Here is a 27,546-nt window from a genome sequence, read left to right on the forward strand (position 1 = left end):
GGTGTGACCAGGCATGGTTTATAACACTTGTACTTTCCTCTGTGGCCAGTAGGTGGTGACTCAGTGCCAGCAATGACAATTTTTTTTTAATTGTTAGAAAAATAATTTTTTTGAAGGAAATTGAAACTCTTAAATTTTGCCTTAAGATCCCAAGCTTGTGAGTCTTTGACTTTCGAGGTTTTAGATGTGGAACCAAAGTTTATGATCCTCTTTCGACAACCTGACCTAAGATGGGAGCTCCAGGGGAATGCTAGTTTCAATTGTTTAAGTTTCTCTAGGTCTTTACCCATTAAAGCTGTTTGCACAATTTTATGAGGATCTTTTTTGCTCTTTGGGTTTCTATTGCCGTTTGCTTTATTAGCCAGCCAGAAATAGTAAAGCAGTGCTACTTATTTCCCCTTAGCGCCCTCTCCTTGCCCCGACACGGCCGAGATATTTTATCCCAACCATCCTAACCCACACCGGTGGTGATGTCTTGCGTTCTGAGTGTGTTTTAGTCTCATCCGCATGCAAGTGCAGGGCTGGGGGCCCTGCCTGGAGCTCTGTCAGTGGCCTCTGCTGAGCACCTGTCTTCAAGCAGCCTGTGGTTTCCAAGGCTTCACTCTGAGGAATTTGATGGGGGCCTTTTAACTTTGCATTTCCATCAAAGGAGCCCTCCGCGGCTTCACTTCATTTCAATAACACAACTGTCCGCAGAAAAGCTGTTCTGCAACGGGGGAGGGAATGAACCAAGCAGAACTCTGACCAGAGCTGCAGTTACAGGGGTCTTCCTTGCCACTGTCTCCCAGCTGTCTTCCCCCCAGAGGGCTAAGGTGCACAAAACCTGCCCCTTTCACAGGCTCAAGTCAGGAAATCTGTGACTTAGGTTTCTGTGATCCGAGTTCATTGAACTGGTCCCGGGACCGAGCATTGTCAGAGAAATCTGTGCCCCCTCCCCACCGCTACCCCCACCGCCCACCACTGGAATCAAGCTTCTGGGGCTTTAGATTCTCTTTCTTTTGTGAGTTGAAACTATTCTTTTAAGAACTTCTGCGTTGAGCAGTTCTGACCGCCTCTCTAGAGAGAGAGAGGAGAGAGACCTACGACCACATTTGCTCCAAGGAACTGTCAGCACGTAACCTAACACCAAGCCTTGCATCAGGTTTATTCTTAGGTCCGGGGTGTCAGTGATAAGAAACTGTCAGGCAGCAACCATGGGTATGAGTTACATCTCCGGAGCAGTAAGAAAGTCTAAGAGAAGCGGAAAGCAGCATTGCTAAAGTAACATACTTGTGTGGACTGATCTGGGAGTGAATTCTTTAAAAAATAATTTATTTATCGGAATATAGTTGATTTACAACGTTGTGTTAGTTCCAGGTATACAGCAAAGTGAATCAGTTTTATATTTAACATATATTCACTTATTTTTTTAGATTCTTTTCCCATGGAGGTCAGAGTTTTGAGTAGAGTTCCCTGTACTATAGAGCAGGTTCTTGTTCTTTATCTGTTTTGCATAGAGCGGTGTGTATATGTCAGTCCCAATCTGTGTCAGCATCTTCTTGACACTCATTCCTCTTTTAACTTGGAGTCCTGTCCGGAGTATCTTCCCACCTACTCCCCTCCCCGTGAATATCTTCCAAGCCTCGCTTAGGCCAGCGGTTCCCCTAACCCCAGGTGTCTGCGGCTCCCTGCTGCCAAGAGAATTAAGTCCAAAGTTCAGTTTAGCATTCAAAGTGCCATCATTAATTCTAACCTACGTTCTTCATGAACTTCACTTTGGACAAAATATAACTCAATTCCTCCCCACACTCCCCTGCCTTTCTTGCCCTCCAGATCTTTAGATTTTCATGCAGTGGTAGCTCCTTGCCTCAGGAACTAGAGTCAATATCGTGTAATAAACTATCATGGAAAAGAATACGAAAAAGTATATATATGTGTATAACCGAATCACTTTACTGTGCAGTAGAAATTAACATGACTTAAACCATTCTTCAATGAAATTTTAAGAAAAATTAAAAAAAGAATGCCTTTCTCATTCCTCTCCACCAGCCCAAATCTTGCTCAATTTTTGAAAAGCCTACCCAATTCTATTTTTTCCTTAAGTTTCTCTGTTTTTTAGTCTTAGGTACAGCACATGAGATCTTCATGGCTGCACGCAGCACATGAGATCTTCACTGGCATGTGGGATCTAGTTCCCTGGCCAGGGATTGAACCCAGGCCCCCTGCATTTGGAGCACAGAGTCTTAAACCACTGGACCACCGGGGAAGTTCTTAAGATTCTTCAATCCTTCCTGAGCTGAATTTCAGCAAAACTTTCTGTCCACCATTTGTGGTTCATCTCCACCCTGCCTTGTTATTTCTCTGAATCCCCATTCCCCTGTCAAACCAAGAGTTTCTTTCTTTCCTTCTACCTTTTACAGCACCTATTCTGAATGTGTGTGTGCGTGCTAAGTCGCTTCAGTCGTGTCCGACTCTTTGTGACCTTACTGACTGTAGCCCGCCAGGCTCCTCTGTCCATGGGATTTTCTAGGCAAGAATACTGGAGTGGATTGCCCTTTCCTACTCCAAAGGATCTTCCCAATCCAGACATCAAACTCTCCTCTCATGTCTCCTACATTGGCAGGTGGGTTCTTTACCACTAGCACCACCTAGGAAGCCAATGAAAGGAAATATTCCCAATGATTCAAAGAATGTGGACGCGAGTAAGGAATAAAAGCTGTGAAGGTACTGTGTGTAACAGAAAGCTTCCACTCTGATTGGGGAAAATATGTGAAAAATATATCAGAATTTATTATTCCAGTACGGTATCATACAGGTAGTGGCAACAGAGTACAAACAAAAATGAACTGATATAAATATGCGAGAGCCTAGTTTATCAGTTATTAAAATGATACGTGTCTCCTGGTTCTATCATGAAACCTATAAAGAAAAAGAATTACACTGTACACAACAAGATTCCCTCCAAGAGCTGCAAAAAGAAAAGCCCAACACTTAAGGGCTGGAGTCAAGAAACGTGATCTGGCCAGCCAGCCTATCCCTTGGTAGGAGGTTCCTGCTGGGCTTCCCTGGGACTATAAATAGACATTCTATTTCTAGTAGAATACATCTAACCCTTCTTTCCTGAAGGCTCGAGTTATATTTGCCTACTGAGACATGCTTTCATCTTTGTGGTCCCCTTTCCAAAGATGCTCGTGTGCATAGAGGAGGAAGCGGGCTTCCGCCCCGGGGAGTGGTTTTCCACGAGGGACTGGCGTTTGTCCATCTTCCCATCTGACAGTACAGTTTAGCCCTTAAGCCCTGAAAACTTCCAGAATGGAAAAGTACCTGTGAAACTACATCCTCCCCCCACTTCCGCTGTGTGAAGAAGCCCCTGCCACGGTGAGTCTTCAGAGGTGGGAGAAGCGGGGTCCCTGTGATGTAGGGAAACAGGGTGTCCCTGATCACGGTCGCGTGTTGTCTCGAATCCAGTCCAGGTAGTTAGTCACCTTGGTGTACACGCCTGGGATGTCCTTCTGCCCGCAGCCCAGGCCCCAGCTGACGATGCCGACCAAGGTCATGTGGTTGTCCTTCATACACACCAGGGGGCCACCCGAGTCACCCTGCAGAAGGGAGAAGAGGTCAGCTGTGTGCAAAAATACAGACTCTTTGGGGGGATGTTAGGGTGAATGTTTGCAGCGCTGATATGTATTCTACATACCATTAATATGTGGCACTGATATGTATCCTTCAACGTGCTCAGTTTCAGGGAGGGAGATTTTTCCTCCCCAATCTTGGACCATTAGAGGATTAGGCTGTAGTTTTGTTGTAAAGTGGACTTGAGCTCAGACATTGCTGACAAGTGCTCAGTTAAGTCTGACTCTCTGCAATCCCATGGACTGCAGCCCGCCAGGCTCCTCTGTCCATAGGCTTTTTCCAGGCAAGAATACTGGAGTGGGTTACCATTTTTTTCTCCAGGGGACCTTCCCAACCCAGGGATCGAGCCCAGGTTTCTTGTGTCTGCTGCACTGGCAGGCAAATTCTTTACCATTAGCCATACCTGGTCCCCACCGGGTGGTAAAGCCACCACTAGCTGTGCGGCCCTAGGCAACTGGGCTTCAGTATTCTTACCTGAATGATACTAAATAATAATAAATCTAAAACAGAAATCATAGTACTTACTTCCCTTATGAGGTTATGGGAATTAACTGGAAAAGCTTGAAAAGCTCCTGAGAACAATGTAGGGCATTTAGTAGAACTCTTGGCAATTGTTAGCTGTTATTTGTCTCACTGAATTGAAATGACTTGTTTTTAACTTGGCGCTAGCTGACAGATCATGGTTTCACTTTGCACACAACCTGTTATGACTGTTGAGCTAGGTGGTGGAGGTGTCTGAGAAAACCTTTCAAAAAGAGACCAAAGGCTGTCATGGAGGCAAGAAGGGGAGATGTGGGTGTGATCCCCGCATCAGAACTGGGCCCATGGTCCTCAGTGGGAGTGCCCAGCCCCACTGCCTCCAGCCATGCCCTGTCCCCCAGCCTCCGTGAGAGCCCGGAGCACAATGGACGTGAAAACAGCCCCAAATTGAGGGTTCCTTTGCTCCATTAGGTCCTACCTTACACTAGTCTATGTCTTACACTCAGAGTTATCATGAAATATAAGTACGTACCAGCTCTGATGGGGATGCCAACCCAGAGACCCTGTAATGGTATGCTTTACCAGGGGGAAGCCTCATCAGAGGGCTGAATGTGAGTTCCTAAAATTTCTTTCTCACAGATCATCTCTCTCCTATTTCTAGGAAGCTGCCGTTCCTCCCACACTACCCAAGAGACCCCGATTCCCCAGCACCCACAGAAACCAAAGCTATCTTAACTTGTGTGGCTTTATCCATCGCTCTGATAGTTGTTTAATTGCCTGGGCTTACAGGAAATCCTGTACCAGGCGGGGGTTCCGGTGCAGACATTGGGGAAATTTACTGCCGTTTAGATGTCTTCAGTTTGGGTGACTTTGATCTTGGCTCCAGTTTCTTTATTCTCTGAGGCTCTCATCTAGATCCCATCCCCCACCCCAGATGAGTCACTGCTTTCTGGCTATAACTTTTTTTTCTTGGTTAAGACCCAGTTGGCTGAGGAACACTTTTGCCCTCGGATGAGGGAAGCTCAGGGAGGAGAGCCGCCCGCGCTCACCTGGCAGGCGTCATGCAGGTTTGCGTGATCCCCGCCGCTCCGTGTGTCTCCGGCACACAGCATGTTGTTGGTGACGGTCCTGTTAAACAAGTGCCGGGAAGTGCAGCGGCTAGATGGGTACAACCTGACGTGAGCCTCCTTGAGCCGCTCGGAAAAGAAAGGAGAAGCTGAAAGAGAGCAGGGAAGACAGCTTGTGGCTTTAGGGAAAGTTATGTAGAAACCTTTTGGAAGGAGAAAGCTGAACTTTGTGATGATAGCTAACACTGATTAATCTTTAACGTGTATTAAGTTGAATCCTACGAAATTGCCAATATATTAATCCTTTTGACCTACAGAAATGGCAATTTTCATAGGGTTTCACCCAGGGTTTCTCAAGAGCAGCACGAATGACATTTGGGGCCAGATAACAGTTTTTGCGGGGGGCCGCACTGTGTATTGAAGATGTCTGCCAGCATCCCTGGCTTTTGTGTGCGTGCGGGCTTAGTCCCTCAGTCATGTCTGACTCTTTGCGACCCCATGGACTACAGCCACCAGGCTCCTCTGTCCATGGGATTCTCCAGGCAAGAATACTGGAGTGGGTTGCCATGCCCTTCTCCAGGGGATCTTCCCGACCCAGGGATCAAACCAGGGTCTTCTGCAATGCAGGCGGATTCTTTACGACCTGAGCCACTAGGAAGCTCCACTGGCTTCTACTCACTAAATGTGGGTATAAACCTCCATCCCGAGTCGTCACAATAACTGACATTGCCACATGTTGCCTAGCAGGCAAGAGCACCCTAGCTGAGAACCACTGGTTTTATCTAATATCTCATTTACGCCTCATACAATCTATTCATTTCTTACCAATGAGGAAACTGAGGCTTGGAGCAACATGAAATGACAAATCCACGCCTGGATCACAGGGCTCACCAGGGGCGGGGTGAGGGCTACAGAGTGGCAGGCAGAGTCCAGGAACTGCACCCTTAACTAAGCTCACTCCTTATCTTATCAAAACCTCCTTGAAATCTTCAGCCCTTAAAGCTCTCCTGACACTCAGACCTCTCTCTTGACCGACCGGGCCATCGGCTGGGAGGGTGGATGGCGGGGCTCCACTTAGCAGGAACTTGCCCAGACCATCATAGCGGCCGAGCCTGCCCCGGGGCTGGACTGGACACTCTCAGGGCCGCTCTTTCCTCTCTCTGGTCAGCACCCGCCCCCGACGCTGCCCCCAGACAGACAGGATGGCACGGCGACTTCCTCCCACTCACAGGCCTCGTGTTTCCCATAGCCGGACAGCTCGCACTCCGTCCAGTCGGGCAGCTGCAGGCTGGCATCTGGGAGGCAGACGGTGCGGACCGACCCGCTCTCCCGGGCGCAGGTCAGTGAGTCCGATTTCAGGTGCAGCAGCGCTGGGAGAGGGGGATTGAGAAAGAGAGTGGGGATTTCCAGGGAGAGGAAGGAGGGCCTGGGGCCTGGGAGGGGGAGGAGGGCAGTGTGGGGCTGGGGGTCTAACTGGAGCCAGGGAGAGCCGGGCACCTTACCGACGTCATTGTCGTAAGTGTCATCATCAAATGCCTGGTGGACGATGTATTTCTCTACTTCAAACGTCTGCTCCTCCTCTCCAGGGACCAGCCGGTACGTCCTGCCCAGGACCACCTTGAGATGGTGAGGCGGGTACCTGATGGAGACACGGACGTGAGGATGCTCTTCTGTATCCGGCCTCGCCCGAGGCCTTAGCGGGAAGGCTAGCTGGCTGGGTGCGCATCCCTACCTCTCCTGGAAGCAGTGGGCGGCTGACAGCACCCAGCAGGAGCTGATCAGGATCCCCCCACACAGAAACCGCTGTCCCGGGGACCGCCTGTTCTTGACGAAGATGGCGGCCTGCCAGGGGTGGGAGGTGATGTCGGCGAAGAGGCCTCCTTTGATGCGGAACTGGGGCCGCTTGTACTGTCTCAGGCCACAGGTGACTGCAGAGGGGAGGACAGAGCGTGGTCTCAGACCTGCGGGCCTGGGCGAGGTCCCCGAGCCCCAGCCCAGTGTCTCGTCTGGGAACCCGGGTTTCCACCCACGGCTGCGCTTCTGCAGCGTCTGTACAGAGTGACGGAGCCTCTGCTTCCCTCCTCCTCGCATCCTGGCCGCCATCACTACTAACAGGGCGTCTTCAGAGAGCAGCCTGGAGCCTGATGCCATCCATGAGAAATGGCTGCATCCTTTCCTTCTCTCTGGCCCCTCTCATCACCTGTCCAACAGCATCGCCATCCACCACGGCTCCAGCCGGGCAAGCCCCCTCCCCACCCGGGGCCGGCCTTCCTGAAAAGCTGGCCGCTGCGTAGCCTGAACCAGACAGCTTCCCAGATGTGGGAGGTGGCGGAGGACACGGGCAAGAATAATGCTGGGTGAGGGGAGCTGGCCTTACCACACTGGGGCACATCACAGTACTCCCAGGTCAGCTGACGGTCCTTCCACACGTGGCACCAAGGCTGGGCGTCCCCATCGGGATTCCTGGGCGTGAGCAGAGACGGTTTTTAATCACATCACAAGCCAGAGAAGAGGGGAAGGTGGCCCAACTGGGGGGCAGGGAGCGAGGGGGACGACCCTGAGTCCTGGGCTGGGCTCTGCCCTAGATCCCCCCACCACCACCTAGGAAATCATTCCTATCTTCTGCTTTTTGTTCTCATCTCCTAGTTGGGCTGGGATGTGCTCCCAGATGTGCCTCGGGAGGATGAAGCAGGTGAGGGCAGCCCTTCTTGGGATACGGGTCCCTCCCACCCACGTGACTTGCGTGTGTGTTTCCTCGCTGGCCCCGCCCCGCCCTCCACGTGGACACGCCCTGGGGGCCGGGCGGCGCACCTGCAGTGGTTGTGCTTCCCCAGGCCCAGGGCCCGCGCGTTGCTCTTCAAGGCGGTGTAAATCTTGCTCGTTAGGAACTCGGAATTCCACGGGAGGCAGGAGGCCCCAGACTTGGTGCGGCTGCGGGTGCCGCGGTATGCCAGCCCGTTTCCAGTGTAGCAGTCCCCATCTTCTGCAACTGGAACGCAGGAAATCCAAACTGAAACACAGCCGCTGAAGTGCCCGAGCAGCAAGTGGGGTTTGCAGCAGGGCCTGAAGCCTGGGGCTGCAGGCAGCCCGCCCACCTCCCCCTTTACTCTCCTTCAAATGCTTTCGCTCAGGGTGGTCAGTGGTTCCATCTGGTGCCAGCCCCCTCATTACTGGGCTGTGTTAAGGGAGACCCTGAGGAATCTTCAGGTTCAGGAAAGGCTGCCCAGTTCAGCTAGTGGGGATTGCTTAGAGCTGCTTGGAAGGCTGTTAGGGGTTTCCTTGTTTCTACTTGACAGGCTGCTGTCAACTTGGGGTCTTCTGTGGGGGGCACGTGTGCAGGCCCAGTTTCCTCGGATTTTGTCTGCCAGGGCCTTGAAGGATTTATTGGACTTGGGAGGGAAGCAAGAGTATGAACCTTCAAATGCTGCATATTTGCCCCCACTTTACCCTCTTTTCTCCCCATTTGAAACTGACACAGTACACTAGAATGCACCAGTAACCTAATGAGAAGGGGCTTTTGAGATCATCAGTACTGGTGAATCCCAGTTTACACCAGATCTAAGGGGTGGGCAGGATGCTTTAGAGTTACACTGTGCTGTGCTCTGCTTAGTCGCTCAGTCGTGTCTGACTCTGTGCGACCCCATAGACTGTATCCCACCAGGCTCCTCTGTCCACAGGGATTCTCCAGGCAAGAATACTGGAGTGGGTAGCTCTTCCCTTCTCCAGGATTGGAGTTACTCTAAAGAGCTCTCAAATTCATAAGTCTTATCAGCGTGACTTGTAGCCTGAATGTGCATTTTTATACATATATATTTAGAACTTTGAAACATATTTTTACACTATTGTGATTAAATAGCATCATTATTTGGGAAAGCACCACTGAACTCATGGTGCCTTTTCGTAGCTGAGTACTTTTTAAATCTGGGAAATTTTCTCACATTAAAAGTCTTCAGAGACAGAGCGAGATCTTGAGAAACAGGCCAATTAATCAAAAAAGAGAGAACTTGCACACAGTCTCAAAAGGACTGGAAACCACCAGTAGAGCCCCGTCTCTGTCCATGAGGAAACTGAGGGTCAGCAGGGTGCAGAGAGTGGCTCCAGGTCAAACAGCTAGTTAGAGGCCAAGTCTGATGAGGACCTAAGCCTCTTGACTTCCTTCCTCTGATGACAAAGTGACTGACCAATTCACTCCTCTGTCTCCCCATCAGCCTTGTCCTCCAGATCTCCCTAGATCTCCCTTCCCCACCCCGCCCCCCTGGGACTCCGTGAGGCCGCAGGGGCCCTGGGGAAGCTGCACTTACCCTTAGCGCAGGCTGGAGTGCTGCAGAACTCAGAGACGTATTTCCCTGCCTTGAAGACGTAGCACCAGGGCTTTGAGTCTTGGTCCGGGTTTCTGAAAAATCAGCCAGGAAGGCCAGGGGAAGGGAACAGTTAAGCCTGTTTCCCAGGCCAAGGACTTTTCACTCTTTTCTGGGGAGAGAGTTATTTATGTTTGTTGTACATAGGAGAGTCGGATCGTGTTGGGTGGAGGTATGACCTTGTAATCGCCTTTATGAGGAGATTAAACATGGTTTACAGGGATGCATGTGGCTGCCACATTGACAAGGGGTGGATCGTGATGATGAACTTTATGTGTTAACTTGGCTGGGCTGTTGCACCCAGTCGTTTGATCAAACGCCAGCCTTGGTGGTGCTGGGAAGGGATGTGTTGATGCGGTTCATGTATATGGTCAGCTGACTTCATCCAATCAGCTGAAGGCATATTAAGAGCAAAAGCTGAGAAATTCTGTCTCACATTGCAGTGTCAAGTTGGGTCTGAGTTTCCAGCTTGGGGAGGGGGCTGCCTATGGATTCCAGACCGGTCAGCCCCATGGTCATGAGAGCCAGTTCTTTAAAATGAATCTCTTTATGCAGCTAGAAATATTTTTATATCCCTCTCTATAGGTATATATGTATCTGTATCTATATATATAGATATATCTTTCTGGAGAGGAAACGCAGCCCACTCCAATATTCTTCCCTGGAGAATCCCATGGACAGAGGAGCCTGGTGGGCTACAGTCCAAGGGGTCACAAGAGTCGGACACGACTTAGCAACTGTGTTTCTGTGTATGTGTGCCTCCTGGAAACCCTGGCACAGGTCTTTGCGTGACTGCCCCAGATTCTCACCAGAGGAGACCCTCCTGAGGGGGAGGCGGCTGTCTCACCTGCAGTAGTTGTGGTTCCCAAGGCCAAGCCTGACGGCGTCGGGCCTGCGCCCGCTGTACGGCTTCAGGGCCAGGCCACTGCTGTTCCAGCTGGCGCACTCAGCCCCGCTCTCTGCCGTGCTCCACGTGCCTCTGTAGGCGACACCCTGGTCCTTATAGCACGTGGCGGTAGCGTCTGATGGGAAACGGGACACGTGACACATCCCATGAGAGTCCCTTTTCCGTTTAGTTTCCACGGGGCGGGGGGGGGGGGTGGCGCTCAGTGACACCTCTGTCATCCCTGCAGAGGCAGCACCAGGCTCCAGACTCGATCCCAGGACTCTGACCACCCTCAGATGATCCCATCCCTCATCACACCACACTTTGCTCTTCCTTCTCGATCATTTTGCAGGTGGGATTTCCCCTGGTAGGTCCTCATCTCATAGACACCTGCCCGCCACTCACCTATTTCACAGAGCTTCCCCATGAACCCTTCCGGGCACTGGCAGACAAAGTCTGAAGAATAGAGGGCCTGCCGACACGTCCCCCCATTAAAACACCAAGGTTCACTGCAACCTGCAAAGTAAAAGCAAGGGGACCCCGAATTACTTTCCAGGCACCCCAAGAATACATGAGTCAAAGTTGAAGAGGGCACCCTCCCCGTAGGCGCAATTCTGAACACTTTCCAAAAATCAAACTCGTTGACTCCTCACAGCTGACCCCACAGTCTATTTCACTGTTCTCCCAAATTACAGATGAGCAAACTGAGGCCCTGTTAGAGGGTTGGGCAGGCTGGGAACCGTGGACACTCACTTCTGACGGGCACCGAGTGGCACTGGGCCCGGCCACCATAACACCTGCAGTGCTCCACTTGGTTGCCCCTGAGCAGGGGTCGCAGCCAGGACTCGTGTTGGAGGTACGTCATCTGCGTTTTTCCATCTCTGCAGGTCACTGTAACAACAGACAGGCCGGCCTCTTTAGGGCCCCACTCACCCCACACTGATGCCTCCCCTCTTCCGTCCTGCTCACTCTCAGGAAAATCCATCCTTTATTCCTTCCTTGCTCTCAGCAGAAGACAACAAACATCCCATATTTTGTCACCAAAGACCCCTTTCATTTAAAATTAAAAAAAAAACAAAACACTTTCAAATCCAGCTTATTAGGGGGATGTGCCAATATTATTTTCCATATGACTATGTGACCTTTACATTTAATTTCCCATGAAATCAGTTATTTTCTTGAAATAAGTAATAAAATATAATGGTGTATTTCTACTGTCTCCTTATGTTAGTTTCACTGAAATGTGAAACCCACTTGGGAAAAACCATTCAGAAAGACCTCTCGTTTTTCCTCTGATGGGACCTTATTTTGAAAGAATTTATTTATCAAGACACATTTATTAAGTAATACTCTAATTTTCCATTTTAATTCATCAGAAAAGAGGCACGTGTATGCAATTGCCTACAAGAACTTTTGATTCACACGAGTATTATCATTACTGAGATGATGCAATTCTGGCCCCAAACAAAGAAAAGTGACATTTTAATCTATGCAGAAAATGTGTTACTTCCGTTAGTATTTCTGGTATAATGAAAATAGTCGAAAGAGTCCCATTAATAGGTGTTCCCTTTTTCTCTCTCTGTTTGCAAATCAGAATGCCAGCTCAAAAAATCTATAACTTTTAGTGGATTGAAGAAGTGACATGCACTCATGGGTCAGTGGTACTGCTGTTCTTTCAGCGGGCCCGTTGGCGCCAAGATCCGCAGGCAGGAAAGGCAGAGCTATCTGACGGCAAAGGCAGTGAGAGTTAAGCCTTGACTCACTCTGGGGAAGCTTCCACCATAAACGGGTGTTGCAGAGCCTTCCAGACCCAAAGGAAGTAGGCCCTGAGCGGGGAGGGGGGATTTGGGACCTGCAGTTCTTCGTATCAGGTTCAAGACACTAGGGCCTAAGCATCTTTTATTCTTGGGATCCTAGTGGAAATGGTGCGTGCGTTTTTAGTCTCAAATCTAGACACGGCCTTACAGAGAAGGTCTTCCCAGAGCACTGCCATGAAATAAAGAAACCCAGGTTGGTCGTCTCTGAATTATCCAACCGAAACAACGGAGGCACAGAGGTGCTGCGTGGAGTCCAGGGGGAAGAGGCTCACAGCCCGAGGAAAGGTCCTGGAGGCCCTGAGGCCTGGTGGCTGTGTGACTCTTGGCAGGTCACTCAGCTTTCTGGGCCCCATTCTCGTCTGTGTAACTGGCCTTTGGGCCACTGGACTCCTAGCAGTGTGTGACTCCCTGACATCCTGACACCTCGCCAGCACACCTGTTCCTGTGTGAGTGATAAGAGAGGACACAGGCTTCTCTGCAGATTCTGACTTTCATGGAGCTTGAGTAAGCAGGTCACGTGGAAGAAAATCCCCGCTGGAGCCTCAGGCACTCTGACCCTGACCCTACCTCCGTGGACCACCCTCCACCCCAGAGACGTCTCACCTCTGTACGATCTGGCGCCTCTCCTGAGTCGTCTGTAGGTTTCCTGCAAAGAAAGCAGGGGCGGAGGAAGGGTCAGCACATGCACGTGTCTGAAGAATAGAGGCGGTCAAACCAGAAGACGGCCAGCAACCCACCTGTCCAGAGCATCCCTCTCAGGTACCTGGCCCAGGTGCAATGTGCACACCTGTCTTCCCCTCTGATCCTTCTTCCCTTCCTAGCCTAGTCCTGTCCAGGACTTTCTCAGTGGTGAAAGGTTTAATACCCGTGCCGTGCGACACGGCAGCCGCTGGTCACACGTGACAACTGAGCGCTCATATGTCGTGTAACTGAAGTGAATTTAGGTTTCATTTCATTTTAATTAATTGTAGATGAAAATAGCCACCTGTGGGTTAGTGGGGGTGTGTGCCTTCACCCCATCTCCTCCGTGTAACCATCCACACTCTCCCGTCTCTAAAATCCTGCTGTGAAATCCTGCTCTAAAATCTAAAATCTAAAATCCTGCTCTAAAATCTATCGCTCACTTGGCCTGAATCACGGGCTTGGCCTGAATGATGCTCTTAGCTCTGGGGATCTTCAGAGAGCACATCCTAACTAGATGGTAAGCAATACACAGGAAGCTTGCTCACAGCGCCTGCACTTTTATAAAAACTTCACAGATTCTGACTTCCCCGGTGGCGCAGTGGATAAGAATCCACCTGCCAATGCATGTTCGATCCCTGGTCTGGGAAGATCCCCCGTGCCGCGGGGCAGCCAAGCGCATGCACCGCTGCTACTGAGCCCGTGCTCTGGAGCCCGGGAGCCACAGGTACTGAAGGCTGCACGCCCTAGGGCGCGAGACCCACAACTTGGGAGCGTCTGTGTTGCACCTAGTGAAGCCGGTGCGCCTAGAGCGCACGCTCCGCAACAAGGGATGCCGTCGCCGTGAGAAGCCCGTGCACCGCAACAAAGAGTAGCCTCCGCTCTCCAGAACTAGAGAAAAGTGCAGCAACAAAGACCCAGCACAGCCGGAAAAACTCGTAAAAAAAAAAAAAACTTCACGGATTCATTCAAACAAATCCTTTAAAAACAGCTCCAAAGAAGCCGCTGAACGGCGGAGCTTACTCAAGTCAGAATGATGCGCAGGGTTCCCGCCGGAAGCCTGGATCTCAAGCCTTGTCCACCGAGGGGAGTGTGTCCCGGTGTGTCCCAGCACAGACACGAGTGCGCACCTACCTGGCTGGGCCACGTGAAGACGGCTCCACAGAGCAGCAGGCACAGGAACTCTGTCTTCATTGCGTTCATCATTTCCTCCGAGCGGCCCTCCAATTCTGGAAGAGGAGGGGGAAATAAGCGTGAGACGTGAGAGGTCCAAGCGGGCAGCAGAGTTCAGCAGCCAGTCGGTCCTCCCAGCATTGGCTCCCAGGGCAGGAGAGGCCGCGGCCAGCGTCTGGGAGATGGTGTTTTTGTTCTCATATATGTATTTGTGGTTAAATACACAGAACACAAATATTTTCCATTTGAACCGCTTCTGAGTATAAGTTCAGCAGCATGAAGTTCACTCACATTATTGTGATGGCAACCATCATCGCCATCTTGACTCCAAACGTTCATCTTCCCAGAATGAAGATCTGTACCCCGAAAACCCTCAATCCCTGCTCCCCTGGCAACCGCCATCCTAGCTACTCTTTCCATGAATCCAACTACTCCAGGTGCCTCATGTAAGTGGACTTATACTATATTTGTCCTTTTGTGTCTGACATTTCACTGGACATGATGATCACAGGTCCATCCATGCTGTAACGTGGGTCAGACTTTCTTTCGTTTTTAAGGCTGGATAATATTCCCCTGAGTAAATGGACCATCTTGCTTATCCATGCATGCAGCGATGGACACAGGCTGCCGGAAGATGGCTTTGTTCAGACACCTCTGTGGGCTGAAGGCTGACACCACCTCTAGCACTGGCTGCAGCCCAGTTTCCCTTGAAGGAAGCGCCTGCCCTGGGGTTGACTAGGGCCCACAGCAATGCCCGCTCTCTGACTGTTTTAGAGGAAATCATAGGAGATCTGGGGTTGGCACATCTCAGAGCCAGCTCTCCTCAGATGGCCTGAGCCCAATCCCGGAGGACTTCCACATCTCCTTGTCCAACCAAGGGAAGTCTCCTCCACCACCACCTCTGTGCTCCGTCGGGAAGCCGGCCTTCTTTAATATTCAGGCCGTGTGAAGTGCAGTTTTGCAGAGAGGAGGGACGACATCTGGTTTGGGTGTTCGGACTCAAATCCTCCTGGCCCCACGTCTCTGGTTCCCTGTGCCTGGTCCTAGCTAGGGCTCCGGCCCTCAGCTGCTCACAATGGGTTAGTTGGTTGGAGTATTATTTTGTGGTCTGGCAGCCTCACTCGCTCCCTCGTCGGCAAGGATTAAACCAGGGCTCTTCTTCTTCCCTTGACTCATTTCCCCTCAGTCACAACAACTCTGCTCCCATCCCTCCCACCCCCTTCATCCCAAGCATCCGAAGGGCCCGCTTGGTTCGGGGCACCCAGGACTTTGACCGCGGCGCTGGCTCAGGCTCCTTTGCTGTTAGAGAGGCTGTCCTCTCACATGGCCACAAGCCCTCTTCAGAGCAAGGATGAGAAAACAAGGAGCAGGAGGCTGGTGGGAGCCGATGTGTGCCCCAGTGACCTTCTGGGGCCCCTGGAGACAGGCAAGGCGCGCACGGAGCTGTGGGAGGAGGAGGGGATGGGACCATCCAGGAAGATTCCTCGGGCTCAGAGGGCATCTCGCCAACCAGCACACCCCTCCCGCTCCACGCAAGAAATAGAAAGAAGCCAGGATCTGGGTCTTTGTTCCAGTTTGGCCTGCCCCCAGGGGAGGCCCTTCCCGGGCAGGGCAGGGTGTTCTGCAGGGGCTGGGGGGTAGGGTGGGACCTTTTCTCACCCAGAGCAGGAAGCCTGCTGGCCTGTGCTGGTTCCAGGCAGCTTCAGAAGGAAGACCTAGGGGTCGAGGGCATCCGAACAGGACCCGGAGTCGGGAATCTTCAGATCACAGGACATCACCCCTGAATTTGGTGCTCAGCAGTCCTCCAATTTCCCCTTTCTCAAAATTTCCCCAATTATCCCGGTACTTTGAATCTTTAAAAATAGCTCTTCATAAACACATTCCCCCTCTCTCTTCCTGCTGTTAGCCATGTTTCACATATTTGTAGGTGTCCCAGCTTTATTATCTCAGCCAAGCCTCGGGATGGGGAGAGGTCTGCCTGCCCAGGGCTCTTGGCAGAAATTCTGAATGAAGCAATGAACCAGCCCGTGACTGGGGAACCTGGCTCCTCTTCCTCTTGTCTGACAATCAGCCAGGCCTTCCAGCAAGTTCGTTCCCCTCAGACGGGGGGCTTGTCTTTTCTCTGGATGCCCGTCATCAAGTGACTGTGTCATTTCAAGAATTCAAGGTCCTCCTTGAATGGAGCACATTCAAGGGGCACATGAATGGGCCCTACATGGAGCAGAAGTCTAGATGCTGGAAAGTTGCAAAGTGACAAGTGGAGCATTAAGACCTTTGCATTCATTGGACAGATGGGGGAGGGGGCCCCCTGGGGCAGGGAAGGGGGCCAATAGGGGGAGGGGTGCACTTAGGGCTGAAGGTAAAAGGATTCAACAACTGCAGCACCTCAGACCCTGTTGCAACTGAAGACTCAGCAGAAGGGGCGTCTTTTTGTCTTCTGCTCTGGGACAGTCGGAGCCTGTCTCTCTTCTGTCAGTCCTTATCTTCCTCTGCTTCTTCTGGCCTTGCGAGGCCTGGACCTGACCCAGTACCAAAGAGCCTCACGCAAATCATGTGACGTTCCATCCTTGCTGCACAGAAGCGATGGGAACAGCTGGACGGGCCGAGTAGGGCGAGAGGATGACAAAGAAATGAGTCATCCTGCCTACAGTCAGCGCCTTCCCGAGACAAGGGAGCGAGACAAGGAGGCAAAGCGAGTCCTGGTGTTGCCTTTGTGGGGAGGGAGGTGCAGAGGTCTGGGCTCAGCGTCTGGACAAAGAGCGAGTGACCCCAGAAATTCAGGAAGCACTCAGGACCCTGGGGAGTTGTGGACCTCAACCCTAGACCACAAGTTCCCACCAAAGGGAGAGGCGCCCAGTGCCCATGTGAGACTGGAAGGAGGGGAGATTTGAGAAATAAAGCAAAAGAAACCTCTTGCAGGCTCATTTTGTAAATCCAAAACTTGTCATCTTTTTGGTGTGTTCCTTTTCTTTTACTGTATTTAATAGTTTCCCAGAATCAAAGAACTAAAAGAGAAAAGAAAAGACTTCCCTGGGGGTCCAGTAGTTAAGATTTTGCCTTACAATGCCAGAGGTACGAGTTTGATCCCTGGTTGGGGAACTAAGATCCCACATGCCTTGTAGCCAAAAAGCCAAAACATATTGTGACCAATTCAGTAAAGACCTTAAAAATGGTCCACATCCAAAAAAAAAAAAAAGCAAGGAAGAAAAGGAGGGAAGGAGAAAAGACAAGAAAAAGAAAACCACAAGGATGGGGATGGCTGGCTTTTGTGGGACGAGAATCCCTGAGTCACCAGCAGCATCACTGTGGGGGTCGGGCATGTATGGAATGATTCTAAGACCGCTGGTCCCCAAGGTCTCAAGGCCCCAGCCCTGGCAGGCCCACCTTGGCACATAAAGTCAATTTTTGCAGATTTGCAAACGGCTCCGCAGACAGACCTCTGGAGACACAGAGCTCAGCAAGTTGACAAAGAATCTGTGCAGGTTAGAAACATCAGGACACGTGGGGAGCAAAGCGTGGCCTGGATTCGTAGGCTGTGCCCACAGGCATCCTTGTGGAGGACCAGCCTGCAATCACTGCCTCCAGTGTGCCCCCTCCTCCCGCCCCCCCATCTGCGTAGAAGCCATGCAGGGCCCTGCTTGGCTGCAGAGACAAAGTGACTCTGTTCTCTGGCCTCTGAACAGCCCTGAGTAATGACTGCTCCGGAGGAGAACAATAGTCTGGTCACCAGGGGGGAGGGCTGGTCTCCAGGAGCCAAAGGTGCCTTTGTGGCTGGGAAACCGATCTCGCCAGCCAGAAGCGCAGGACTCCTTTCTGCAGTGGTGGCAGGAGGAGTGCTGATGGATTGGCCCTGGAGTCTGGCTGAGGCATGGCCGTGGGAACCACAGCAGGACGGTCGGGGGAAGGGCCTGGGGCGGGGCGTGCAGTGGAGGGCTGTCCGCAGGGTCTCTCACTGCCCGGCGCATGACCCGTTCCCACCACCTGCTCCCGAAAGACCTGCCCTCGGTAAAAGCATAGACACTCTCCTTCACATATGGTTTGACTGTATCAAAAGGAATGTTGCTGGCACTTCCCTGGGGGTCCAATGGTTAGGATTCTGGGCTTCCCCTGCAGGGGGCATGGGTTTGATCCCTGGTGGGGGAACTAAGATTCACACGCTGTTTGCCATGGCAAAAAAAAAAAAAATTTAACGTGCTACCTTTCCAAAAAGCATCTTGGTTTTGAGACATCAAATCTGCTCCCAGGGATGCAAAACCAAGTGGGCTAGACTCTCAAGGCTTCCTCCAGGGCTGACGTCTTGTGATTTCTGCTGTTCTGAGTGTGCACGTGCTGTGTGATCTGTGAAACACTTAATGCATGGGGATGAGAGCTTTCATGTAAACACTCAACCACATCCCATAACGTGACCTACGGTAAAGATCTGGGACCAACCAATCAAGTTCTATGCTTCTAGGTACAAACAGTACATTTGCTGGGATATTAAAGCTGCTTCTACTCTTGGCAGCAAAAACAAAGCAGAAACACTGAGCCAGCTGGAAGACCATGGAAATTACAATGGAAAGATAAAGTTCAGTTGATACAGCTATTGAATTTTTGCAAGCGTGCAAGGCTTGCTCACTTAATCTTTGGCAAAGAGGAGCCTTGGTTTGTTATTACTTCGCAAAGCCTCTCTCTCTGGAAATCTGAGTAAGAGAAAGTCAGTCTCCAAGAACACCGATACTCCAAAATGACTCACAGCTTTAAGACAAACATCGCCTTCCCTCCCGCCACCCAACCACTCTGCCCCGGACGGATGCCAGCAGATTAGAAAAGAGATGGTCAGAACTCCCTGAAGCAGCAAAGACCCATGACTGAGTCAGGACAAGAGATGTGGTGAAATGGGAGGAGGAGGCAGACTTTGGAAATTGGTGCTGAACTCCCGCAGAAAAGTGCACTTGTCTGCGCCAGCGTCAGAGCCCAGGGCCGGAGCCGTCAGCTCTATGGGTAACGGCTGTATTCCCATCTTCCTCCTACATGGGTCCTCCTTTTTATAGGGCTTCCCTGCTGGCTCAGATGGTAAAGAATCCACCTGCAATGTGGGAGAGCCAGGTTCGATCCCTGAGTTGGGAAGATCCCCTAGAGAAGAAAATGGCAACCCACTCCAGTATTCTTGCCTGGAGAATCCCATGGACAGAGGAGCCTGGTGGGCTGTAGCTCTTTCCTTCTCCCAAAGAGTCAGACACGACTGAGAGACTAACACTTTTTTTTAGAGTTTATGTTCTCAGGATAGAAACCATTTTCCAAAACTGCCATCACAGAAGCAATTCTTAGCTCTTCCCCGGAGATTGTAATACTAAGTGAAGTCAAAGGCTGGTATCATATGATATCACTCATATGTGGAATCTAATTGTTTTAATTATATAAATGAACTTAATAATATAGAAATGCACTCGCAGATTTTGAAAGCCAACTTCTTTACCAAAAGGGACGTGGGAGGTGGAGGGGTATAAATTGGGAGCTTGGGATTAGCATATACCCACTACTATATATAAAATAGATAACTAATAAGGACCTACGGTAAAGCATAGGGAACTCTACTCAATATTCTATAATAACCTATATGCGAAAAGAATCTGAAAAAGAACGAAGGTATATATAACTGAACCACTATAACCACATTATAGTTCTAACTATAACAAACACAACATTGTAAATCCACTATACGCCAATTAAAAAACAATTTTAAAGGTAATTTCCTGTGTGCTAAAGCTTATTTTCTCTCTTTCTGAACAGAATTCTTTATACCTAAGGAACAAGAGAGGAGTCTTTCTTATCTAACTGGATCGGTTCCAATGAGGTAAATAGAATAAAACCCTCTCCTGGCACCTCCCACCCACTCCCACATCTCCACTTCATTACTCAGGATGGAATTCTCTGCAAAGCATCTTTAAAGTATAGGTACATGTCTACATATGTGCTAAGCCATTTCAGTCGTGTCTGACTGTGACCCCATGGACTGTAGCCCACCAGGCTTCTCTGCCCATGGATTTCTCCAGGCAAGATTACTGGAGTGGGTTGCCATGCTCTCCTCCAGGGGATCTTCACGACTCAGGGATCTAACCCATGTTTCATGTTTCTTGCCTTGGCAGGTGGATTCTTTACCACTAGCGCCAGCTGGGAAGCCCCCATAGGCACATGACCTGTATCTAAGTTTTATATGACATTAACCTTCTCAAAACAATCTATCCTGAGCATTGTCATCACCGAACTTCTCCACCCTCTGCCAGGTAACCCTGCTTATCTGGAGGGACTCAGGGCATGCAGCTGTGGATCTGGGGGGCAAAAAGCCCATCCTGCCTCCTCCTCCGGTAAAAGCAAGAGAAACTTAGATCCTTGTGAAGAAAATGCAAAGTGCAGCTGGCAAAGCTCACTCCGTGAGTCAGGGCAAGGAGATACGATCCCTGAGTCTGAATCTCAGCAAACCTGCAATCGCACGTTAATCTAAGAGACAGTCTTGTTCTACAGTGAGGCGGTTTCTGGTGTTCCCTCCACGCCCTAAAGCAAACATCGCCACGAGTAATGAAATACGCCATCACCCAGTAATTCTGCAGTCTCCCCTCCAGATTTCAACACACTTGAATCAGGAAAAGACGATCAGAGACGTTCATCGTATCACCCTACTCGGAATCTGTCTGCCTTTTACGAGACTCACGTGAAAGTGACGTGATAGCACAGTTTTGAGAAATGCGTCTGGATGAATGCCATTTACTCATCAGGTCCTGGAGTGCTAACGCTCGTCAGGCATCCGCTAAATCATTTAAGTCAATATTATCTCTTGTTTAATGGATGAGAGAATCGAACTTCAAAAAAAGTGTAATGAACCTGCTCTCACGCGACACGTCTAAAGGGAGGCGTCGGGCCTCAGGACAACCAGCTCTATAGAGAAACTCCCAGTCGCTCTTCCCACCACTCTTACTGGGTCCTGATGCTGGACTGTCGTGTTCTGAATGTGCTCAGAGTTGTTGATGGAGAAGGGTGGCAATCGGAATGCAAGGAGCGTAGTCCCTCCAACCTCCTCTTACCGGCTGTGTGTGTTCCTGGTTTTCTAGCGGTCCAGTCCTTTCCACCAGCTGGACAGTGCTGGCAATTAGGAGAGAAGCAGGTAAAGCCCCTTTGAACAGCTGGTGCGCAGCACAGTTAACTGTACTTACTGCTAGGAGTGTCCTTAGAAGGAGAGCCAAAGTTTAAAGCCTCTCCCTGGAACGTGGACTGGAAAGGAAGCCAAGTTCTATGGGGTCACCATCGAGTTCAAGTGTTAATACCAAATCCCGCTGTCTAGATCATCTGAACATCTTGCGATGACCTGTACCCAGATTCTTGATGACTGAAACCAAGTTTCCTGCCCTTCATCTGTACCCACAGATCAGTATTAACAGGAGCCCGTACTTCCTGGATCACGGGGTAGTGTCTTTTATCTTATTTTCAATCTTTTTTTTTGTTTGCCTTTCCCAGGCCTATTTACGCCACACACTCCAGGGCTCTTCAGAACTCTCAGAGGAAGCTGGGCTTCATGGCCAAGGCAGCTGGAAGGTCAGGCCCTTGATGCTGATAAGGCCTGTCTGATGCAGACCACGCATTTGTTTAAGAACCAGAGATGTGAGGCAAGAAAAAGGAGGAAACCAGAGCTTCTCAGAAAACAAAACAAAGCCAAAGCTCCCTCTTTGCCCCCATCTCATGTGGCAGGCGTAGGCTCTTGCTGCCAAATAAAGCAAGTTCCTCTTTCCTGTCAACAGGACGACCTGTGAATAGCCAGCAAAGGCCAGAGGCTGGTGGGCTTTCTGTTTCAGATTATTCCTAGTTGGTTGCTGGGTTTCGCTTCCTACCAAGCCCTCTCCCCACACCTTTAAGGAACTGACCCTGCAAAGATCTCTAACCGGAGGGCTTGGGGGCAATCCTCCTGGTATCCATCAAATCTCTCATCCCATCCGCCTCGACTGGAAGCTCCGGCTCTCTGGTCTACTCCTTCCTGAATTCATAGGCGATAACTTACTCTGTAGCACCACCAAGCAAGAGCACCAACCATGCCCCAGGCACAAATCTGCGGTATAAAGACACAGAAGCTCCATCCTCAACATCTCAGAGCCTAGGACTTCCTAGAGGCCCAGTGGATAAGAATCCACCTGCCAGTGCAGGGGACGGTGAAGTTTGATCCCTGGTCCGGAAACTAAGATCCCACAAGCCCCGGAGCAACTAAGCCCCTGCGGCACGACTACTGAGCCCGTGCCCTGGAGCCCGTGCTCCACAGCGAGAGAAGCCCCCACACTGAGAAACCCACGGCCTGCAACCAGGAGGAGCCCTTGTTCACCACACCTAGAGAAAGCCCAGGTGAGGCAACCAAGACCCAGCGCAACCAAAAATAAAATAAATAAATAAAATAATAAAAACCTCATAGCCTCGGGAGGGGACAGACAAATAGCTAGCCAACCCTAGCTCAGTGCCACCAGCGCTGTGCTGTGCGGAGGTGGGGTAGGAGGTGGAGGTGAGCGGGCAGAGGAAGAAAGGTTCCTACTGGGATATGAAGGAGGGGATGGAGCTCACTCCTGACGAGGTGGGGGTTGGTCAGCTTTCTGGAATGGGTGCTATGCAGTCTGTTTATCAAACCAAAGGGGGAGCGAGCCAAGCTCTGGAGGGGTGTCACTGACAAAGCCCTAAAATGGGACCATTGTTTGGGGTCCCACAGCAGCTAGCAGCCAGAGCCCCTTAACTTTCAGCACAAATACCTTTCCTTGTGCAAAGGAGTGCGAGTCACACACCCCAGGCTCTCCCTTCGAGGAGGGCGCCCCTAGGAGGCTGTCCCTAGAAGAAAGTGTGGCTTGAAAAGCCCAAGAGTTCTAAGGATGTAGGTGCCTCAGAGGAGAAGGTCACCTTGGATTCCCTAATGTCTAGCTGAAACTTCAATACTTTGGCCACCTGATGCGAAGAGCTGACTCATTTGAAAAGACCCTGATGCTGGGAAAGATTGAGGGCAGGAGGAGAAGGGGATGACAGAAGATGAGATGGTTGGATGGCATCACTGACTCGATGGACATGGGTTTGGGTGGACTCTGGGAGTTGGTGATGGACAGGGAGGCCTGGCATGCTGTGGTTCATGGGGTCACAAAGAGTCAGACAAGACTAAGCAACTGAACTGAGTTGAACTGAAGTTAAAGCAATATTTATGGCCATGTAATAAGCAGAATAAGACTTCCCTGGTGGCTCAGACAGTAAAGCGTCTGCCTACAATGAAGGAGACCCGCGTTTGATCCCTGGGTTAGGAAGATCCCCTGGAAAAGGAAATGGCAACCCACTCCAGTATTCTTGCCTGGAAAATCCCATGGATGAAGGAGCCTAGCAGGCTACAGTCCATGGGGTTGAAAAGAGTTGGACACAATTCTTTTGTGTTGTGACTTCAAAAGAGCGACTTCATTTTTACTTTCAATAAGCAAAAAAGGATCTCAGTGCCAAGGCTTCCCAGTATCTGGGTTTAGCCTGATACTGAAGTAGGCTTTCAGTGTCTCCAAGCGGAATGAGGTCTTAGAGGTCAAGTCCCAAACAAACCTCTCCAAGCCACTGTGGAGCACAGGTAGTGTTCTGTGTAGCTCAGCTGGACTTGTGGCCAAGACTCACCCTCCAGATCATGGCTGTTGGCATGGATGGTGTGGGCAGCTGCTAAAGACCCCCCAGTTGGACCAGTTCCCCAGGAAGAACTGCTGCTATCATTTTCTGGAGAATCATGATCAAAACCAGAACTTGCCTGGCTTGTACCTTCAAAACTGTTTATAAAATGCCTGCTGTGGGCCCAGCACCCAGTTCCTTTTCCCTTTGTCCTAAGTCTCAACTTTCAGGCGATCAAGAGGTCTGTTCATCTATCCCTCTATGCCCTTCTATAGAAGTCTTTTTCGCAGGTGGGAAAGTGGAATGTAAAATGCACAAGTATGACTAAGAAAGTGTGCTCTCCCTAATATGTAAGTAGACGCTTAGGCGAATAGCGGGAGACCATGTGCCTGGACTTGGGGGCTGGACTTGGGCAGATGGTTCAGAAGATTCTTCATAGCTCGAGCTTTCTATGAGTCTGGATCCTCCTCACCTTTTAATCTGGCTCCAATGGAGACCCAGCCCTTGGTTTTGTGAGCTGGTTGGCTAGGATGAGTTTTACCGCCTGAAACTAGGGACAGAGTTTTTCTCTGTGCAAAGAGAACAGGCCAAAGAAGGAACGAACAGAGTATTCCGATCATTCATCGTCTACTCTGACCATCTTATCAGAGCAAGGCGGAAAGTCACTCATAGGGAATACAGATTTTATTCTGAGACTGCACATGCCCAGGAGTCTTTGAAACTGAACACTTCAACTCAAGATACAAATGTTCCCTCCTCCCTCCCCCAGATATTCAGGATTCAGAGAAGCATATGGATTTTGAGTTTTGACTGGAACTAAGCCTACTATTGGGCTTCCCAGGTGGCGCTAGCAGTAAAGAACCTACCTGCCAATACAGGAGACAGAAGAGATGCTGGTTCGATCCCTGGGTGGGGAAGATCCCCTGGAGGAGGGCATGGCAATCCATGCCAGTATTCTTGCCTGGAGACTCCCATGGACAGAGGAGCCTGGCAGGCTACAATCAGTGGGGTCCCAAAGAGCCAGACACGACTGAAGTGACTTAGCACACACAGCAAGCCTGCTATTCATTCCATGAGCCATGCTGTCCCCTCGGCCTCTGATCCAAGACAGCCTACCCTCCCTCTGGAAGTTTTGGAAGTTTAAAGCCAACTGTGCTCCTCTCAAACGACGGTCTAGCCCAAGGCCCCTCACACTGCTGTGAAACCCCAGGCGGGACCAGAAGACCTGGAGGTGAAGTAGAGACAGGCCCCACCTGGGCAGGGACTTCCTAGATGGCCTGTGGTCCCGGCCACCCACTCACAAAAAGCCTTCCGTGGTGATGACGGCTTCACGTCACACCGCCAGGGATCTGACTGTGTTGCTCTTTACAATCGTTTGAAATCTACTGATCACCAGCTCTGCTCACCAACACGCTAGGTCCCCAGGTCCCGAGTCCTGCCCCCACAAGCGAAAACTCATCATGGGACCATTTCTGTTCCTCTGGAAGCAGGAACTGTCCCAGACCAGTGCAGAAGCCACAGAGAGCAGCCTCACTGGGAGAATTTGATCTAACGGTTTATAAAATAAACCGAGCATCCGCACAGAGCCTGGACCATTCGGGCGGAGAGCAAGCTCTCGCTTGCTCGTGACAAGAGCCGGCGATTGCAGGCTGGCGTCTCTGAGAACATTTTAGGTGCAATCAGTTGATGGGTAGGATGGAGCTCTTCCTATTTCAGTTATTTGTGCCGTCTCTGCTGGCGCCAGGTCTGGCTTTGCTCTCACGGGAAGCACTTAGCCGGCAGCTCCTCTGACTGTCATCTATTGATTCTGGAGCAGTCAGCGCCCAGATCCTGCGACATCTTCTGCCCCCAGGCAAGACTTGCTAGGAAGCCCTTCTGAGGAAACTCCACTTAGCGGCTGTATTTCAGAATTTCTTCATGGGCTTGCACACACATGCATACACACACACACGTAATGTTTTCTCTGTCATGCACCAGCTGCGGGAGGCCACCACTGCCATCCACACCAGTCACCACTACCACACGGCTTTGGGCTTGAGCGTGTCATCAGTTACCTGAGTGTGCCTTACTGCCCTCCCTCCCTCCCTCTCTGGGAGGTTAAGAAAATCAAGATAATAACAGTGAAAGCCTAGAATGCCCAATACAGTTCCTGTAGAGAGCTTGGGGAAGAGAAGACTCTGTGCTATTTCCCTCTGTAATTGGAAAAGTCCTCAAAGGGCCCTCCCCTTGCATCCTGGGCAAAAAGCCAGAGGACAAAACCCGGCCTCGGAGGGAGACCGGAGGCTTCGCTCTGACGGTTTCCCCCTTCCTCTCACCCAGCACTTCCCACCCAGTGAATCCTCTGTGGGCAAGTTGCTCCCTGCCCAGCCCCGCCTCAGTTTCCCCGTGGGCGCATGCCCCCGGGACTCTCTGGGCTCTGACCCCATCAGCTCGTCTCCCGTCTCTTGCCCGTGAGTGATGAGCGGGGTCCACCGTCTACTCAGAGTGGGTCTGGATCACCCTTTTCACTTTCCCCTGTGAGAGCAGAGATTTCTGCTTCAGGAGACACATCCCTAGTGCCCTCTCTCTTGCCCTGACCGCTGCTGCCCCCGCGAATGCTTCAGCCCATCCCTGTAGGATGCATGTTCAAAAAGAAACCTCCCTCCAGACATGGATTCTAGTGAACCCCACTTTTGGCCTGAGTGACGGAGTCAGCCCCTTCGGTGCCAGCATTCCTTCAGTGGCTCAGAAAGACTTTTAAGAGAGAGAAGAGGAGCCAGGGACAGAGAGGCACAGAGTCCAACCTACCGTGCGCCCAAGCCTTCTCCCTCCTCCAGAGGCGTTGTCTTCGGCGCCAGGCTCTGCAGGACGGTGGCTGGCTCTCCCTGCAGGGCTCCGGCCTCCTTTAAATTTCAAGGCAGGGGGTGGGGTCACTGGCCCCGGGTGGGCGGGCTTCGCTGCGGCAGGAGGATGCCCAGTGGACACTGGGCCCCGCAGTAGCCAAGCTGGGGCGGGCCTCTTTTCATAAAGAGGGGGAGGAATTTCCCCCATGGAAGCAGCCCAGCCCATCCTGGCTCGGGGCCAGGCTGATTATTCATGGTCCTGATGTCATCAACGAATCACAGGAATTTGGGAGTTGGATGTTGGGGGGGAACCTGAAGAACCATCTTCCTTTCAAACCCTAATCTCAACTTCCTTAAAGGGACCCTGAGGATCCGTTAGCTCTAAGCCCCAGTGGGGCGAGAGAGGCTTTTACAATTCTAAACAAAGACACACGGAGTGGATAGGGTTCTTCCGGAATCTCCAGCAGTCACTCTGCCCCTCTGGACACAGGAGATTGAAACAGCGGGCCTGGCGGGGCCAGCCGCCCTGCAGGCTTGATCACCTGGGACTGGGGTGAGGACAGGTTAGCAGAGGTAGGCAGGCCCCACCTGCACACCTGCAGTGCCCCAGCCCGGAGTGAGCCACGTCTAGCTCCATTGCCCCGGGGGAAAATCATTTCACTTCTTCAGAAAGTGAATCCTTGATTACTACGGTCTATTCAGCTCCAGAGATCTCTGGTTGGGCTGGGGGATACAGGTGGGGGTGCTGAGTTGATGTTCTGACTCCACAGGGCTGCCTGTGCTAGAAACTCCATCCCTCCCCACCCACGCCAACACTGGGAAGTGTTTTAGTGTTCTGGAGTTTGCTCTTAATCGTAAATGCTCCGTAGGATTTGGTAACCCCCTGCAGAGGACTCATAAGTCAGGGGCCAGGGCTGAGCCATGTAGGAAAGGCAGACGCTTGAATCAGCTGTACCAGGCATGAGGGATGTGACCTCAGTCAAGTTTTCAATGATGCTGAGCTTTCACATAGTTTGA

At 51.1% G+C, this 27,546-nt stretch overlaps 1 protein-coding gene and 1 non-coding gene across 2 annotated transcripts; both read right to left on the reverse strand.

Moving 5' to 3' along the window:
• Positions 1 to 2,171: 2,171 nt before the first annotated feature.
• On the reverse strand, positions 2,172 to 2,245 carry TRNAW-CCA. The gene has a single exon. It is a non-coding gene; the product is annotated as a tRNA-Trp (tRNA).
• Positions 2,246 to 2,745: 500 nt separating this feature from the next.
• On the reverse strand, positions 2,746 to 26,642 carry PLAT (plasminogen activator, tissue type). The gene is made up of 14 exons (XM_040243313.1): positions 26,495 to 26,642; positions 14,036 to 14,130; positions 12,824 to 12,866; positions 11,157 to 11,294; positions 10,809 to 10,919; positions 10,365 to 10,539; positions 9,461 to 9,552; positions 7,971 to 8,148; positions 7,537 to 7,622; positions 6,892 to 7,087; positions 6,662 to 6,798; positions 6,389 to 6,529; positions 5,142 to 5,308; positions 2,746 to 3,578 (listed from the first exon to the last, which is right to left on the reverse strand). The coding sequence occupies exons 2-14, from the start codon at positions 14,105 to 14,107 to the stop codon at positions 3,420 to 3,422; spliced, it is 1,695 nt and encodes a 564-aa protein (XP_040099247.1). The 5' UTR covers positions 14,108 to 14,130; positions 26,495 to 26,642; the 3' UTR covers positions 2,746 to 3,419.
• Between the last annotated feature and the right edge of the window lie 904 nt (positions 26,643 to 27,546).

Source organism: Oryx dammah, unplaced genomic scaffold, assembly GCF_014754425.2.
Source record: "Oryx dammah isolate SB20612 unplaced genomic scaffold, SCBI_Odam_1.1 HiC_scaffold_7, whole genome shotgun sequence".
NCBI classification, from domain to species: Eukaryota; Metazoa; Chordata; class Mammalia; order Artiodactyla; family Bovidae; genus Oryx; species Oryx dammah.

Coding starts and splice junctions, on each gene's coding strand:
- PLAT (XM_040243313.1), bottom strand. CDS start 14,107: ATGATGAACGCAATGAAGACAGAGTTCCTGTGCCTGCTGCTCTGTGGA. Junction 7,623..7,970: donor GGGAAGCACAACCACTGCAG/GTGCGCCGCCCG, acceptor GCTCACGCCCAG/GAATCCCGATGGGGACGCCC. Junction 7,088..7,536: donor CTGTGATGTGCCCCAGTGTG/GTAAGGCCAGCT, acceptor TCCCCTCTGCAG/TCACCTGTGGCCTGAGACAG.